The sequence below is a fragment of the Clytia hemisphaerica genome, unplaced genomic scaffold (assembly GCF_902728285.1).
Source record: "Clytia hemisphaerica strain Z4C2 unplaced genomic scaffold, Clytia hemisphaerica genome assembly, whole genome shotgun sequence".
Taxonomy (NCBI): domain Eukaryota; kingdom Metazoa; phylum Cnidaria; class Hydrozoa; order Leptothecata; family Clytiidae; genus Clytia; species Clytia hemisphaerica.
In genome coordinates, this window is record NW_027103897.1 from 70,863 (window position 1) to 88,047 (window position 17,185).

The 17,185-nt window shown below is 36.4% G+C and overlaps 1 protein-coding gene across 1 annotated transcript; it reads left to right on the forward strand.

Annotated features, from left to right (window-relative positions):
• The first annotated feature begins 777 nt into the window (after positions 1 to 777).
• Positions 778 to 16,301, forward strand: LOC136808725 (chymotrypsin-C-like). The gene is made up of 10 exons (XM_067065267.1): positions 778 to 893; positions 1,434 to 1,544; positions 2,332 to 2,466; positions 4,409 to 4,546; positions 4,852 to 4,905; positions 5,156 to 5,230; positions 5,409 to 5,652; positions 5,998 to 6,203; positions 6,502 to 6,737; positions 16,093 to 16,301. Exons 1-10 carry the CDS (start codon positions 812 to 814, stop codon positions 16,207 to 16,209), a joined length of 1,398 nt encoding a protein of 465 aa, XP_066921368.1. The 5' UTR covers positions 778 to 811; the 3' UTR covers positions 16,210 to 16,301.
• Positions 16,302 to 17,185: the final 884 nt, after the last annotated feature.

Genomic DNA, 17,185 nt, shown 5'->3' on the forward strand with positions numbered 1-17,185 from the left:
ATTTACGGATAAATACCTCGTGTGATATCAATGGCTCGAAGACCACGTCTTCTAAGTTTCGCTGACCACTGCTAGGAGACTAAAAACAAGCTATTCTTCGGGAGCCCCTGCATGGCAAAATATAAAATTGAAGGCAAACCAAAACCTACACCGACTAACTAAGAGATGATGCAGGCTGCTTTGAGGAAGAAATTCCGAGTATAGAGCATCGGGAACAGTGGAAGAACATGTCTTTGCAAGCCGAGTACACTCTACATGGTAGGTTTTGTATGTAGGGATATCTAGTCTCAGGTACTATAACCCCCTTTTAGTAAATTTTATTTGATAAACAAATTTCAGTCAAATCGAACAACTCCATTAGTCAAGACGAGATTTGTCATAACACTTGTCAATCTTGAGATTTTAAGCCCCCCCCCCCAAAGATGCTTTCTCTAGTAAAAAAATAGGAAGATGCTCGAGGGGTTTAATATTTCTTGTCTTGTGTTATCATAATTTTGCACACGTCATAGCTTAGCTTAGAGGGTTTCTCTGCAACACCAAACCGCATCACTGGTTTATGTATAGAAATTATTCTCCACATTTTGCGTGTTAATTTCATGACAGCTCGTTTAAAATCTGAAATTTAATATATTTGCAGGGAAGTCTGGGTATGACCACATTGTGGCCTGAAGGTTAAAATTTTGCACTTTGTTTGTAACCAGAGGAATATAAAAATAAGCTGTTTAATATGTATATAATGTGAAAGCAAAACTCAAATAGATTGATTAGATAGAACACAAAGAATAAAAGTTAACTGTTTGACCATTCTTGAATGTGGCAAGACAAAGCAGCAATGCATTGGTTTGTTAGCATGTTGCTATTAGCAACCCTTATTGTGGTATCGGAATCACAAGGTTACATTTGTTATTATGGGTTGGATTAACTTTTTTCTACGCGTTACGTTTTTTGGTTTGTTCATCAATTGAATTTTCAAAAAAGGACAGGACTTTTGAAGGCACAAAAGAAAAGGAACACTTTTCTCGAATGAAATCGCCGTAACATTTAGAGACGCATGTTGACCTAGGTTGTACGCATTCCCGATAGATAAGTCTTATCAAATTTATGTAGTGACGATGCAATGAAAACGTTATAAATCGGACTCTCGGACGTGAGTTTTATACACGGCACGCATACCCTATATCGAAACATATCAAAGGGGATGCGTACAGCCTGATACTGTCCATATTGAATTTTCTTCTCTTTCTTCCCATTTTGATAAACTGAAGGCAATTTGGCCTAAATTTGTTTAAAGAAAACAAAAACTGATGAAGCTCTTGCCTCTGAGATAAGTAGGTTAATCATCAAATGAGAAAACAACTAACACACTAAGAAGTTCTGGTTTATTTATCCAGAAGTTCGCCATTTCGAGGTTTGGTTTATGAGCTTTTTTATAGTATGCCGAGACACAGACAGACGATGTCCGACTTGGCGTCCTTATTGCAATTCAAATGGACATGTTATTAGACATTGTAAGCAAACATGTGGCAGGTGTCCAAGACCAAGAGGTACGTGGATTCAACAACTTAATACTTTTTTATAAAATTTTGATACTTAACAATCAGCAAGAGTTTTAAAAGAAAATTTTTTTGCTACCGCAGGGAACCAAAAGCGACAGAGGATGGCATTCATAGCTTCCCGCCAAATGATAGTTGGACAAATAGCTCACAATTTTGCGAAAATGTTGTTATACCGCAAGTAGTTCTTAAGCGCTCCGCGTAGGTTAAACAAACGCGTACGTTAGTATTTTAACATATAAGAGCATGGACTGTTCTTAATTTGTTCTTAGGTTTAGGCCAAATTTCAGCATTGTATTTTTATAAAATTATTCTTATAAAAAAGCGTGTAAGGCAAGGCACGGATGTCACCCTTAGTAGACGCCAAAACGAAATGGGCTTTACTATTGAAACTTTAACTGTAAATCACTCCCTTGACACATTTGTTAGCATTTGAAGACTGAATTTTGTCTCAGATCAGATGAGAAGTCAAAAATTACTGTATGGCTAATACCATTCCTTTTAAAAACAAATTTAACTCTATCTGTTTTGCTGCGGTGGCACTTTAATGAAAGTTATGACTAGTGTAAAACTTTAATTATTTGTGTTTGACTCAAAAAGTCGCATTCTCAAGATATATAAAACAAAGAGAAATGAGGACAGAATCCTTTGCAGAGTTCCAGCCCTCTAAACATTCAAACAGTATTTTTCATTTCATATTTCCAGAATTAATAAATTTGAATCAAACACTTTCCTATAAAAATTGCATACCGTATTAATTTCTGTTTGCACATTCTAGCCCAATATACAACAAATGTGCAATGTGCAGATCTATCGAACACCAACTTCTGCAATGGTTGGCGAATGCGTGGGTTTTGTAAAACAAATAGCTACGTGAGGACCTATTGCATTAAGACATGTGGACTTTGCCCTCGTGAGTACATTAACTGTTTAAGACTGGAGTAACCCTTTAAAAGTCTCCTATAAAGCGAAAATGTTGAGGAAATCTTTTGCCAGGCTAATTATTTGACAACAACAGTAGGGGGGATTTTGTTCGATTTTTTGAAATCGCTCGATAGTTTGTTAGAAGCACTTGTTATACATTTTTGGAAACTCCAACCTTAGAGAAATCGAAATTACGATGCTTGCAATTTTTTTTCGGACACTTTGGTGTGATTTTCGGACAAATATGACGGTCTCAGGCAAAAATCATAGGGTCAAAAATTAATGAAAATTTTAGCTTGAGAAAACGGAGACCTATTGTATATTTTTGGAAAGCTCTCAAAAAATTAAGATTAGAGATATATTGCAAGTATAGGTGATTTCTGTACCTAACTCGAGATATTAAAAAAAAACTGAACGAATGTGTTGTTAAAAGATGTACAGATGGCGGAGAAAATTCAGGAAAATCTACGAAAACAACCGAATTTAGCATCAATTTACGACCTTTGTAGCCCTTCTGAATGTGTTACAAGTGAAGAAGGAAGATTCAAAGACACACTTGAATGTAAAAAGTGCAATCGAATCGTACACTACATTTGTTCAAAGCTCCCCGTCTATCAAATCCAGTTATGTCTAACATACAAATCGAGAGCTTTTGTCTGTCAAAACTGTGTCGTGATCACCCCTGATCTATTGGAACGGGTCAATTCATGTGAAACATCAACAGTTTCAGGATTCCGAAAGGAGATAAAAGCTTGCGAAAATATAATGAAAGCCCAGGACGTAGAAATCACTCAACTAAAGTCTAAAGACGTTAATACATAAAATCAGCGAAATAAAGGATAGCTTTGAGACCAGAATGGCAACGATCGAAAATAAGATGGAAGACATCATTGAGAAGAAAGATCACAAAATAGATCACAAAGCTACGCAGCAGTCGCTTCGAGGCAAATCGAGAAAAACATAGAAAACGTACTTCGAAGGGAAAAACAGGAGGAACGACAGATTCAATCCACGGCGTGCAATTTAATTCTTCATGGTGTTGACGAATCCACTGAAGATTCAGAGGAGTCAACCAAAATCTACGACGAAGAATATCTAAATGAAAAAGTCTTACCTAAGAAACTAATAATAATATAAAGATTGAAGAAACTCAAAGAATCGGAAAAGGAAAAGGAAGATGAAAAACGCTATCGACCAATAAAAGTTCGATTTGCAAACGAAGAAGACAAAAATACAGTGTTAAGAGCAATCACTAAAGGAGAAAGATTGCCCTTCCGTGTGACAGAAGATCTTACGAAAAGTGAAAGGAAGACAATCAAAGAGTGGTGTATAAAAGCCCAAGAAATGAACACGTCACTAAAGGATGCAAACTTTAAATTCAAAGTCAGGGGGAGCCCTAGGAAAAAACTCTATCTTAAGAAAATTGTAAACCGAACAAAGAGCGGCTCATAGAGGCCCATGTGCTTATTATATTAACCCTTGAAAACCGTGTTTTTTCAGCCAGAAACAGCTGTTTTGTCCAGTTTTTGCGCTTTTTGAAGCTCAATATCTCGAGTTAGGTACTGAAATCACCTATACTTGCAATATATCTCTAATCTTAATTTTTTGAGAGCTTTCCAAAAATATTCAACAGGTCTCCGTTTTCTCAAGCTAAAATTTTCATTAATTTTTGACCCTATGATTTTTGCCCGAGACCGTCATATTTGTCCGAAAATCACACCAAAGTGTCCGAAAAAAAATTGTAAACATCGTAATTTCGATTTCTCTAAGGTTGAAGTTTCCAAAAATGTATAACAAGTGCTTCTAACAAAACAATCGAGCGATTTTACAAAATGCCCTCTACATCATATCATGGAATCAACGTTCAGAGAATTTTCATCTATTGTTTGGAATGACATTCCGAAAAATTACCATTCTCTGTTTCATTCCAGGACCAGCACCAACAAGCTCTCGGTGTGCGAATAAACACAATTATTGTGAATCTTGGGCACGTTCGGGATATTGCACAGATCTCCGAAATGGCCCCTATGTGACGACTCACTGCCCTAAATCTTGTGGATTATGCCGAGGTGAGCTCTTTACATTTTTAGGCTCAGTAAATCAGAGGCGTATCAGGGGTGGGTGGAGTACGTCAAGTGACATACTTCAAAGAAATTGAAAAGAACAAAAAGTGTGAAGCAGGCTTCCTTATTAGTCCTTTTCCTTTTTAGTAAATGCAGTCTCCATTAAATCATGTGCCAGTATCCGCTTGAATTTTACGGGTACAACTAGACAGAAGCACGAACTTAAATTAGGATCTTTCTCCGAAGCTTTTACTTTTCTAATGTCTTCCGGCGATTGAAGCGACTATATTCTTCCATCTCAATAATTTTAGTAAAGCCAAAACCACGCCCACAGCCACGACCGAAACCACAAGTAAAAAATACACGTAAGTAAGAAGAGCACTCGCTCCGTTTTTACATCATACTTATGAAGCCGATTTCATAGAGGCCAGTCTCTTCAACGCCGGAGTGCCAAAAATGATAGGGCAAGATAATGGAAAGAAGTGTTCACATTTGAAATCTTTTTTATCACTACGGAATTATCATTGAAATTTTGAATCAACTGATTGAATACTTAATGAGCGGTGCTATCTTAATATATCAGTTGTTATGTTTAAATGTATATTTGAATTTCAGCCAAGCCGAAAACACAACCTCCAAAACCGAAAACACAACCTCCAAAACCGAAGCCCAAACCAACACAATCAATTTGTATGTCAAGTTTTGAACATTCTAAGATTTTGTATATTTCTTTTTCAAAATGGAAAGTTTTTCATAAGGGCTCTAAGCAAGAGTGAATTTTCAATATTTTCCAAAAGCCAAACTAACTTTCTGTCTCATCAAGCCAGCTTGAATTGTGACGTGTTATTGTTTCCATTCTCCATAACAGTTGGAACATGTGGAGTCAACAAATTGAGCAAACAAATCTCCAGTTTCGTTGTATCAGGCTCGAAATCAGAGCGAGGCAAATGGCCTTGGTTAGCTGGTCTTTATGCATGGGGCGAACATAAATGTGGGAGCACTCTGATTCATCCACAATATGCTATCACTGCGGCTCATTGTATTTTTGATGAAAACAGAGGATCAGAAATACCAGCAACAAACTTGGATGTCCACGTAAATGATTTTATAAGGTAAGAAATTATAAATGTTGGGATTTCGAGGATTTGAAATTGCAGCACCATTATTTCAATAGAGTCAATGTAGGTTTGTAAGGACTAGAGGTTTAAACATAAATGGGATGAACGATGTACAATTAGTCAATAGTTTGGTAGTTTTAAATAAAAAAAGTAGAAACTTTAACTTATGTGACAATTTTGAAATCTGATTGTAAGCGAATAGAATCTTTTTCTTTGCTAAACTAAAGTTTGAAATTCTACGTAACCTCAAGCAGAACTCTTGGTTGGTTTTTATGTGCAAGAAATACTGGTTAAAGCATGTGGCCGAATTAATACTGGTTAAAACATTGTTTGACTTAGAGATGAGCATGATATTGGAGAAGAGAAGTATGCCGTAGAGAAACATTGGCTTCATCCAAAATACAAGAAAACGAATTTGCAAATGGAGCATGACATTGCAGTTGTCAAATTGAAGAAGCCTGTTCAAATGAGCAAAAGTGTTGGTATTGCCTGTCTACCAAAGAAGAATGAAAAAGTTCCTCGTAACTCTAAATGCTACATAGCCGGTAAGAAATTTTAATATACTAGAACAAAATGATGGATACATAACATTTTACATTTTAAAATAATGCCTCGATTTTCACCACATTTTTAGGCGTTGGAATCTAGTGCTTTCTTTGTTTTTACGTAAGACATTTTTCAAAATCTGACGGTAAATGATCAATCAAAGCATGAATAATCACATCAAACACGTGACTTCAAATCGTTCGTAAGGGATCCGGCTTTAGTCTTTAACTACAAATCATTGGCATAACATCTTCTTTATGGGAATCATCTATAGTATTAATATTTCTGTTTTACCAGGTTGGGGAGTAACTGAAGTTCATGATGGAGTCCATGACGGAAAATCCGAAATTTTAATGGATGGACTGTTACGACCGATTTCAAATTCACAATGTTCGCAAAAAAACCAATTTCTTGGAAAAACTCTTGTCAATGAGAACATGATTTGTGGTCATTCACCAGAAAAAGAACAGCTTGGAACATGTCAGGGTGATTCTGGTGGTCCATATGTTTGTTTAACTTCAGCTAAAAGATTTGTAAGTGTTTGTAACCTCTTACAAGTTTTTTATTTCAAATTGCGAAGAGCATTTATCACTAAGACCATTTGAAACTTAAAAACAGTCAAGCAATATATTTCGGTGGTATCACCATTCTCTAACCTGAGATCAGATTGTGATTGTTTTCTGCACACCACGCTGAAGCTCTAAAGGGATGTGTGAAAACAAACAATCTGACGAATAGGCAATCTCGAAATCGTAAGCACCGCGTTCATCTAAAAGGACTAGGAACGACAACAAAGTTGCGTGATTGTGTTTATGAATAGGGCACCGTATCAGTTTTTGACTTTTCAACGCACAACAAGATTCTTGTTGTAGAATTTTCGGCGGGAGGACTATTTTTCTCAGATGTATAATTTTCAAGCGCCTTCAGAGATTTGCCGTGCGCGTCAGAAAATTATGAACAGCTGTTATCAGGTTACCATTCTCAAGCTTATAAAAATACAAGTGTTCTATCAGATTACCGATTACCGTCCAGGGGAATTTAAGCTTGACCCAAAATCGGCGTACACATGGAATTTTTTTATTGAAATGCGTTCATTGGGTCCTTAGGATCAAAAAACCGTCGAGTACCATCAAGCACATCTTGAGCATTTTCCATAATGGCGGAGATTTCAAAATGGCGGATTTAATTTTTTTTTTTATTTGATGTTTTCAAACATAGGCATATTATATACCGTTGGAAAGAATTTTTCATGCTGAACAACTTCTTTGGCTACAAAAAAGTCTAAAAATGTACTGAACTTAAACTTTTTTTACGTGCCTCTAGTGCCCTAGTGCCTCAAAACTATGCTAGATACGCTTCGTATTATCTATTGAACATGGAGAGCTTACCGAAGAAGATTCTTCAAAGGTTTATGAAAGGGGAGCACGTCATGAGGCATAAAGAGGGGTTTTGGAACGGTATATGGTTAGACATGTTCATTAAAACCACGTTCATGCGATGCCGATATGGAAAGGTTCCAGGCGGAATCATTGGTGTCACGCTCAAGCCGACCGTGGTCAAGAAGTGGGCAAACAGTCTGCATATAAAAACCCAAATCTTGGCAGACCTTGATGACATGAGAGAGAGATCAAGACCAAAATCTAAAAAATTTTCACAAGGAGGAATCCAAAGGAAGAATCAAAAGTGACGAGACCGACCGATGTTGAGGATGGACAAGACCAACGAAATGAATTTATAAAGAGCTTACCAGAGGGATTCCACGATAAACTATCCAGCAAAACAATCACCATGAAATCAGGAAAGGAATCTGTGGTTACTGGAGAAAGCGAAATTTTCAACACTGAGGTGATCTATTCATGCGTTATGTGTTTATTGAGTATTGGCAGAGTCAAGTTAGAGGAAGTGCTGAGGTTCGAGCTATCACCCATCCCTCTATCAATCTTTCAAAAGAATGAGGAGATGAGACCCCCTAACGGTAAATCGCAATTAAAAGAAGCTCTCAAGGTTACAACGTATCAAAGAAACCAAATGAAGCCAGAGGTCACCATTGTGGATGGTTGCGCAAAATTTTGGGATATCAGTTGGCCAAAGGATAGTACCGTCAGAGGTCTGGCTTACAAAATGTACACGTACATTTATAAGTTATTATCAACTATCACAGGAAAATACAGACGTATTTCTCGCTTTTGGGAACAAAGGACAGGAAGCATTTCGCACAACCATATTTTGACACTTGATGCACCCCTCCCAGCAAGAGAAGTTGTCATGACATCATCGCACAACAAAATTCAAGTAATCGATGTTGTCTCAAAGTATGTAGTTGATATGCTCACTGCGTCAATTGTTTCGAAAATAGACTTGTCGTGACATTCTCAGATGCAACACCAATACAAGTTGAAAACGTCGTCGTCACACCACGGGAGGATTTGAGAAGTCAACATGAGGAAGCGGACGTCAACATCATCAAGCAGTTAATGAAATGCACAGAGGAAGAAAAATCACCCATAAAAGTCGTCTCTGATGATACTGATGTCTTCGTTCTTCTAGCGTCTTATGTGCACAAGTACGCAGTGAAAGCAAAAATTCTAATGAAATCCTTTTCGAATAGTCGCGCACTTATTAACATCAATCAAACAGCAAAGAAACATGCTGACATCATGTCTTCACTAATTGCTGCACACGCCCTTTCAGGATGCGATAGTGTTTCGAAAATGCACCGCATCGGAAAGAAAACGTTCAAAAACGTGTTAAAAAAAGCCTACAAATTCAAATCCTTTCGCGACATCAATGCGACTGAAGAATCGATCCTTCAAGGAAACACCAAATTTGTTGCTGCCTGCTACAGAATAAAGCTAGACGAACCCAATTTATCAGCGTCTAGATTTTACATCTCTAAAACCACCAACATTGGAATCCCTACCACCAACAACCGAGGTCTTTCGCTTGAATGTGTTGCAAGCTCATTTCCAGGCCTGTATTTGGAACAGCTGCCTTAATGAAAGACCACCAGAAATGGATCCAACCAAAGTATTTAATTGTTTCAGTTTGAATTTAAACAGTTGAATCTAAATTTGGATGTTAAGTTCTTTTATCTCGTATCTTTGTTTACTGTCATTTATCATATCATTACTTCTACGAAATGATATTCAAAATCTTCGACAAAATCTTCCTTACCCCATAGTATGGATGGACCAAAGATGATGTCAACAAGTGCTAATTGCCGAGAATGTTCCTAGAAAACGGGTCTGCTGCCCCTGATGCAGTCCTTGAGATGATTAAGTGTAATTGTGTCTGTGAATCTTCTTGTTCAAGATAGAACTGTACATGTGCCAGTGCAAAATTATCTTGTAACAAATTTTGCAAATGTTATGACAGTGGAAATGTGCTGCAATGAATGGACGGATAAGGACAATAATAGTTTAAGTGATTACGAAGCAGAAAACGGGAATGAGCAAATGAACGGCGTTGAAGAATGATAATGCTATTATGATATTTTAAAATTATTTTTTTCTTTGAGAAAAATCTCTGAATGCAGTATTCAACACCAATGAAATACCAGCATGAAATACCAACGGTAATAATAATTGATGGCTTAGAGGAGAAAAGACACATGTCTGAAAATGATGACATCATCTACCTGACTTTGGACGCTTCTTACATGCATTCGGTGCATTTTCAGTAACATGTAACACCTCATAGTTTTAAGGGAAACAAGATTCGCACAAATGCGACTAAATATTTCCCCCTTACACTTGCAGATGGACTCATTGAGTTTAAAGCCCGAAGGGCTAGAGTTCAATCTCTAACCTTTCTCAGGCAAGAATAAGTGAAGCCTTAAAAATGCGCCGTACTTCAGTAACTTTCGAATTATTTATTATTTAAAGGTCTGATTGTAGCAGTTTAAGATTTTGAAAAAAATGAAAAATCGACCCCAGGCCCAAAAATCAAAATTTTCAAAAAAGAAATATGGTTTGTCTCTTAGCCAATCAGATTGCTTATATTTTTCAAGTTCAGGAAAGGAAAACAAAATTGGAGTTATGGAGCCAAAAAAGGGGAACATTCGATATATGGAGGTTTTTTTATATGAGTTTATTAGGAGATTTTCATGCTGCCAACGAATTTTTTCGAGTTAAGGAGACGTTCCGGTTCGAGTAATAGAGGTTCGAGTTATGGAGACTCTACTGTATTTAAAATAGTAAGCTCATATCCAGGATAAGATGATAAAAACTTCGGGCATTACGATACGCTTATAAAAAAGTGTAGGCTAAAAAAATAGAAAAAAGGGCTCGGTACTGAAAGGGTTAACAGCATACACTCTTTTTTTATAAGAACAATCAGGCTTAGACTGAAACAATAGGTCTATTATTCTAGACAATAGAAAAAATAAGAACAAGCTTAGGCTTAACTCAAATTTCATGGTTCTTATAAAGAAAGAGCGTAACGAGGGTTCATAACAAGAAAATGTCAAAGTGAGGAACGTTGCATATTATTGTAGTCATGTGTTTTAAAAATTACACTGAATGTAAACCTCAGATTAAGCACAAAATGTATATTAATATATATATATATGTATATAATGTATATTAAAAAATGTATAACAAAAGAACAGTAAAGCTAAGTTTGTTAAAAATCAAGGAAACCAGCACAAATGGGATAGGCCAAATCAGCAGTTTTTATTGGAATCATAAAGGCAAAGGTCAAACAATTGCATTGTGACCGTTTTGTCATTTTTTTGGCAATGACTTCTTTAAGAAGAGATGCTTTATTCTATCGACCTCTTTGTCAAGAATATATGTCAACCTGAAATATCGGACAATAGTTTTTCTATCGACTTCTTTTATTTGTCGAGAATGTAAATCAATCTGCTCAAGCAGACAAGGTTTATATTTTTGCCGTGTACGAAATATCGGACAATAGTTTTTCTATCGACTTCTTTGTCGAGAGTGTAAATAATCAATCTGCTCAACAAGCAGACAAGGTTTGTTTTATCGACCTCTTTGTCGAGAATGTAAATCAATCTGCTCAAGCAGACAAGGTTTATATTTTTGCCGTGTACCTCTTTAGTGATCAAGCACTGTTGTTTACTCACACTGTTGGTGATCAATGCTTCCTTAATCACCAGCACACTGTATGGCACTTTACTCTTAGGTGCCAAATAAACGGGGGGGTTCGAATAAACGGGGGGGTTGGAAAAATTTTTCAAATCAAATAAACGGGGGGGACCTAATTACCGGGGGGGGGGGGTTGGAAAATGGACTTTTAAAAACCCTAAAAAGGGTCAAAAAAGACTAAATTTAGGCTTTTTAGAGTAAAACAAGAAACTTTCCTTTTGGGAGCTGGGAATTTTTTCAAAAATTAATAAACGGGGGGGTCCTAATAACGTCCGGGGGGGTGGAAAAAATCGAAAAATTAACAAGCGGGGGGGCCCGTTTATTTGGCACCTAAGAGTAAACGGGGGGGGACCTAATTACCGGGGGGGTTGGAAAATGGACTTTTAAAAACCCTAAAAAGGGTCAAAATAGACTAAATTTAGGCTTTTTAGAGTAAAACAAGAAACTTTCCTTTTGGGAGCTGGGAATTTTTTCAAAAATTAATAAACGGGGGGGTCCTAATAACGTCCGGGGGGGTTGGAAAAAAATCGAAAAATTAACAAGCGGGGGGGCCCGTTTATTTGGCACCTAAGAGTAATGAGATAAAAAAAAAAAAAGAATATTGCATCCAAAAATTTCAAAAATCCTTAGGAAAAAGATCCCTGAAAGTCACTTTTAAAGCTGTCTGACTGTCTGAAAAATAACCAGAGAGAAAGTTTCCAATTCCGTCGAGTTGACAACCAAAACAGTCCAGAACATGTACCACATGGTGAGTTAAATTTCCTCAATAAAAATTGCACATTGATTAATCCTGACTAAAGGTTTTACACTATAGACAAGAGTTCCGCCTCACTGCACAAATCGATCGGGAGAGGCGTGGGCGTTATTAAAGGGGCAATCCGCCACCACATAACACGGTTTGTTATTGTTTTTCTAAAACTCGATTACTTTTAGGGTGCATAGGGGAATTTCCAGTTGAGGCGGAGTGATCGAGATAAAAATATCACGTGACTTTTGACGGGAAAAAAATCAAAACAAACTTATGTGGTGGAAGGCACAAAAAATTATCTTCCTTTCTCTCAGAAAAAAGCTATCATTTTGTTTCAGCTGAAGGTAACCTGATAACAGCTGTTCATAATTTTCTTACGTGCACGGTAAACCTCTGCAAAGGCACTTGAAAATTATACATCTGAGGAAAATAGTCCTCCCGTGGAAAATTTCACAACAAGAATCTTGTTGTGCGCCAGAAAGTCAAAAACTGATACGGCGCCCTATTCATAAACACAATCACGCAACTTTGTTGTCATCCCCAGTCCTTATCTAGACGAACGCGGTCTTTACGATTTCGAGATTGCATTTTCGTCAGATCGTATGTTTTCACCCAGTGGGTTCGACTGACAGTTCCTGCATTAAAAGCCAAGATGCAATATGTTTATTAAATACACGCTCACAGTATCTCTAGTCAGAGAAAACAAATCACACATTCAAAAGTGTCTTTAGTCAGGAAAACAACCAAAACACGTACCAAAACAATCACACAAGTTTCAAAAGTTTAGAAAATCCACAAAACCTCTGACCTCATGAATGTAAGAACCAAGAATTAAAGACTTTGTTTTGGGGTCACTCGGTAAACAAATCTCATATGTCCCAGAGACATTGTCCATATAAAAGTTTGTATTTCAAAGCAAAAATATTTCTCGTACTGCCCATTTTTCTCATCAATTCTTCAACTTGAACCAGTTTCACATCTCAATAGAATGTTAATACCATTTTGCCAATCATTTAATGTCTAAAGTTATGGGGATGTAGCGTTTTCTTCATGTCAAGCAAATGTCTCTGAAATATTGGTTGGTTTGGTATTCGGAAGAGGTAATCCATGGATATCTTTGTAATCAATGATGAAAAACTCTTGAAATTACTGATGATTACAGTTGAAGTGTTAGCCTCGCATTTCATGTAATTATTGGTCGCCAATTAGATGAAAATTGTATGTTTTTTGTTCGTCAGAAAAGAGTTATAACTTTTAAAAAGCCAAGAGTGAATTTTCGTCCATCTTGTATTTTGATCTGAATTATTTGTGTCTTGATTACTCAAAAACATGCGCGTAACATCAAGGTAAATCCGTGCGATTTTGTCTGAATAACTAAGGCAAATGAAAACAAAAACAAACTTCGCAATGTGGTGGCGGATTGCCGCCCCCTTTAAGGGCGCAAAAAGGGCGTAAGTAGCCAAGGATCGGAGAAATGCCTTTTTAACTAATATTTCCCCTTATAGCGGGGAAATATTCAAAAATAACGTGTTCGAACAATGATGACATCACCTACGTGGCATCGGACGCTTATTACTCACATTCAGTACATTTTTAGACTTTTTTGTTTGCAAAAAAGTTGTTCATCATGAAAAATCCTTTCCAACGGTATATAATATGCTTATGTTTGAAAACATCAAATTTTTGAAAAACTTTAAATCCGCCATTTTAATTATATGCCATTATGGAAAACGCTCAAGGTGTGCTTGGTGGAGCTCGACGGTTTTTTGATCCTAAGGACCCAATGAACGCATTTCAATCAAAAAATTCCATGTGTACGCATATTTTGGGTTCCCTCAAAAAAGGCAGAAATTCCCCCGAGAAAAATGCATGAAATATCTACGTGACTCCATTTCTAAAAAGTTGTAATTTTGATGAATCTAATTGGTCATTAAGTCCAGGTTTCTTGAGAGCAATAAAAGATGCTTCAAGATTTTTACGAGTTCTCCAATTCTTTGGGGCATTGAGGACAATTTTCCATTGAAATTTGTGATTTGGGTAGGAATTTAAATGTTTTGCAGGCTCTGATTTTAAAGTGACATCTTCGTGCTCTCCCTAGCCTGGATATCCAAGCTCAAAATTTTAGAAAAAACAATATTTACCTCAACATACAAAGTTCTAAAATTATAGAGCTTGGTCTCCCTAGAGAATGAAAGTGCAAACCCATGTTTCCAAAACTTTACTGGCCAACCCAGGGCAGCAAAACAGAAATTAATAAAAAGCAGCCTTACAAGATCTAAAACCATTTAAAACATCCAAAGATTACACCAGATTCCATGAACAAGTTTGCATGCATTATCATGACCAACCATGTTTTCTTGAAAAATGAACTTGCTTCTGTTTTCTTCTTTTTCATGTTTTCATGTAACAGAAAGTTCTGTCTTCACTTTAGCAAGTGGAGGACTGTCCTATTTTTGCTTCGGAATTGCTCCGCGCCGTGTAGATTGGTCCTTACGGCTTTAGCGAAGTGAGCGCAAGCAAGCGGACTACATTCTTATATGGAGAATGCAAAACGCTCTAGGGAGACCAGGCTGTAAACCAAAACATAAAATATAAAAAACTAGACTGTGAAATAGTTTACACCCTGGATATCCAGGCTATGCTCTCCCCATCTTGTAGCGACGTTTCGTTTAGCTTCAGCAATGTAAATTTGACCACAAAAACAATTACCTTGGTAAATTTTGCAAGCTGGGTACGGGTTCTTGTCTTTTAAAGCGAGTAAAGATTTCACCTTTCTCGTTGACCATTTGATAATAAAATCAAAAGTATTATTCGTAAAAAATTTCAATTTCTCTAAGACGAGGCCAATTTAATTGTTTGTTTTACGGGCCAAGCTACCCAAAAAGAGGGCCGGTCGGTCGGCCAAAAAATAAAAATAAAAGTAGAATTTCATCTATAAAATCTCCTAAAAAGGTAGTGAAATCTTGACAAAAAATGCAAAATAGAAAATAAAAAGGTACAGAAAGTCTGAATTTATGGATAAATTGAAAGAATTGAACATTAAATTCTCAAAACCTTGCAAAAACAACCAAAATTTGGTATACTGTAAAGCAATGAAAATAAAAATGTACAGCCAAAATCAATTTTATTTTTATTTCGATTTTTGGAATTTCACGGTCGGTCGGGCCCGTAAAACTAATCAAATTGGTCTCGCCTAGTAAGTGTTTCACTATTATTTCGTTTTTCTCGCAAAACGGTACTTCAATCAAAATTCTTCTCTTTGGGACCTCAAAAAGAAAATCAGAAATAAGAGGATACTCATCAGAAGAATTAACTTTTTCTTCAAATTGATTAATTACACTATCAATAAAACGTGTATAGGAAAAGCTGCTTTTTGAAACTTGGAACGAACAGCTTGTTTTTCTGCTTCAAAGTCAATGGATATTTTGTGGGAGCGATACAAGTCTCCATTTATGGCATTGCGTTTGTAGAGTTTTGGCACTCTAGATGTCCAGTGGTTTGGTACTTTATTTGGTTAACGACTTCTTTGTTATTGTTGAATTTTTTTAGATGTGGATAGAAATTTGTGTAATCTGATAGAACACTTGTATTTTTATAAGCTTGAGAATGGTGATACCACCGAAATATATTGCTTGATTGCTTTTAAATTTCAAACTTTGAAAAATGGCTTCAAATTATAACATTAAGACCATGTTCAGACGTTACGGTTTCGTATCGCTCCGGTGCGGTCTTTCTTACGAATAGGAAGTGTTCATACTCATTTCGGAACGTTTCGGAGCAAGAAAATGAGCAGTTCAGTTCTAGTGGAGCGAAACCGTTTCGATCTGTTTTGCTTTGTAACGTCTTCTTTTTTGACGTTTCAAATTTTGACGCTCACACAGTGTTCCGGAATCGTTTCGTTTCGTAATCTTTTGTACCATATTGAGCAGGGCCTGACTGAAATAGAGACACCAAAACGACGGTGAGATGAGATGAGATGAACAACATCTGAATATTATATATTGATGATTCATTTTTTTACAATTTTAGGCTATTCAAGGTGTTGTCAGCTTCGGCAACGCGGGATGTGATGTTAAAGAACTATATCCGGTGTTCACCAGAGTCAGCCAATACGTCGATTGGATTCAACAGAAAATTAAAGAATAAATCACATTTTATTACTACTATAACTCTTTCCTCAGATCAGAATTAATCCGGAATTAATAAAGGCTTTAAACAATATTTTATAGAATGGCATCGAAAATACTTGTACTTAAAGATGTAATTACATCGGATTCTAAAAATAAAACACCGATGGACCGATTGTAGGAAATGTGTCAACTAGAAATTCTTGATTTTTTATGAAAGATATTCGATGGAAAGAATTGAAGCTTTCTTTATTTCTCAAAAAAATTATTAGGGGGCTAAAATAGTAGGGGGCAAACCCTTTAGGGACCCATGACATCTTTTATGCGGTCCATTGCCGAAATTTGAAAGTTAATAAAACCTAAAACCACTGAAAGCTAATTGAAAGTACTTAAAATTATACTATTTTTTTCACTTTACTCTTGTCTCCCGAATAGACGGGGGGATCCGAAGAAGCAGGGGGTAGAAAAAATTTTCTAAATTCTAAATTCTATTCGGGAGACAAGAGTATTTTTTTTGCTCAAATTTTGTGACGCAACTCCACTATGAGCTACCTTTGCCCTTTTGGAGAATTTTCCTTAACACAGGTTGGGAAGGTTGAAATAAATATATCAGGTCATAAAACGTTATGCGGACGTCGAAACAACGTTCTGTGCCATCTGAGATAGTGATATAAGAGGGATAGAACAAAGTCAGCCTTTTTTTCTCTCCGTCCATATATTAAAATCTTAATATCTGGGATGATTGTTGTAATTGTCGAACATTTATATAAGATTGATATCTCATTTTCGCACAATAAATAAACCTGCGAATCCCAAAAACAAATTTCAATATCATAATATTAAGTTTAGAAGTTATGTGTTTTGTCTGGGAATATTATATTTTTGATTGGCGCGTGGGATTTCTTGAATAAAACACCCTAGTGATTTTCTTTTCAATGGAAACTACAGGTCTGTGGGTTTATTGTTTTTAAATATCTTTTAAAGGGTTTAGTTAA

Bases quoted from the DNA above. Each gene is read 5' to 3' on its own strand.
- LOC136808725 (XM_067065267.1), top strand. From the start codon at position 812: ATGTGGCAAGACAAAGCAGCAATGCATTGGTTTGTTAGCATGTTGCTA. The intron at 894-1,433 runs GTTACATTTGTT...GCTTTTTTATAG, and splicing joins TGTGGTATCGGAATCACAAG to TATGCCGAGACACAGACAGA. The intron at 6,738-16,092 runs GTAAGTGTTTGT...TTACAATTTTAG, and splicing joins TAACTTCAGCTAAAAGATTT to GCTATTCAAGGTGTTGTCAG.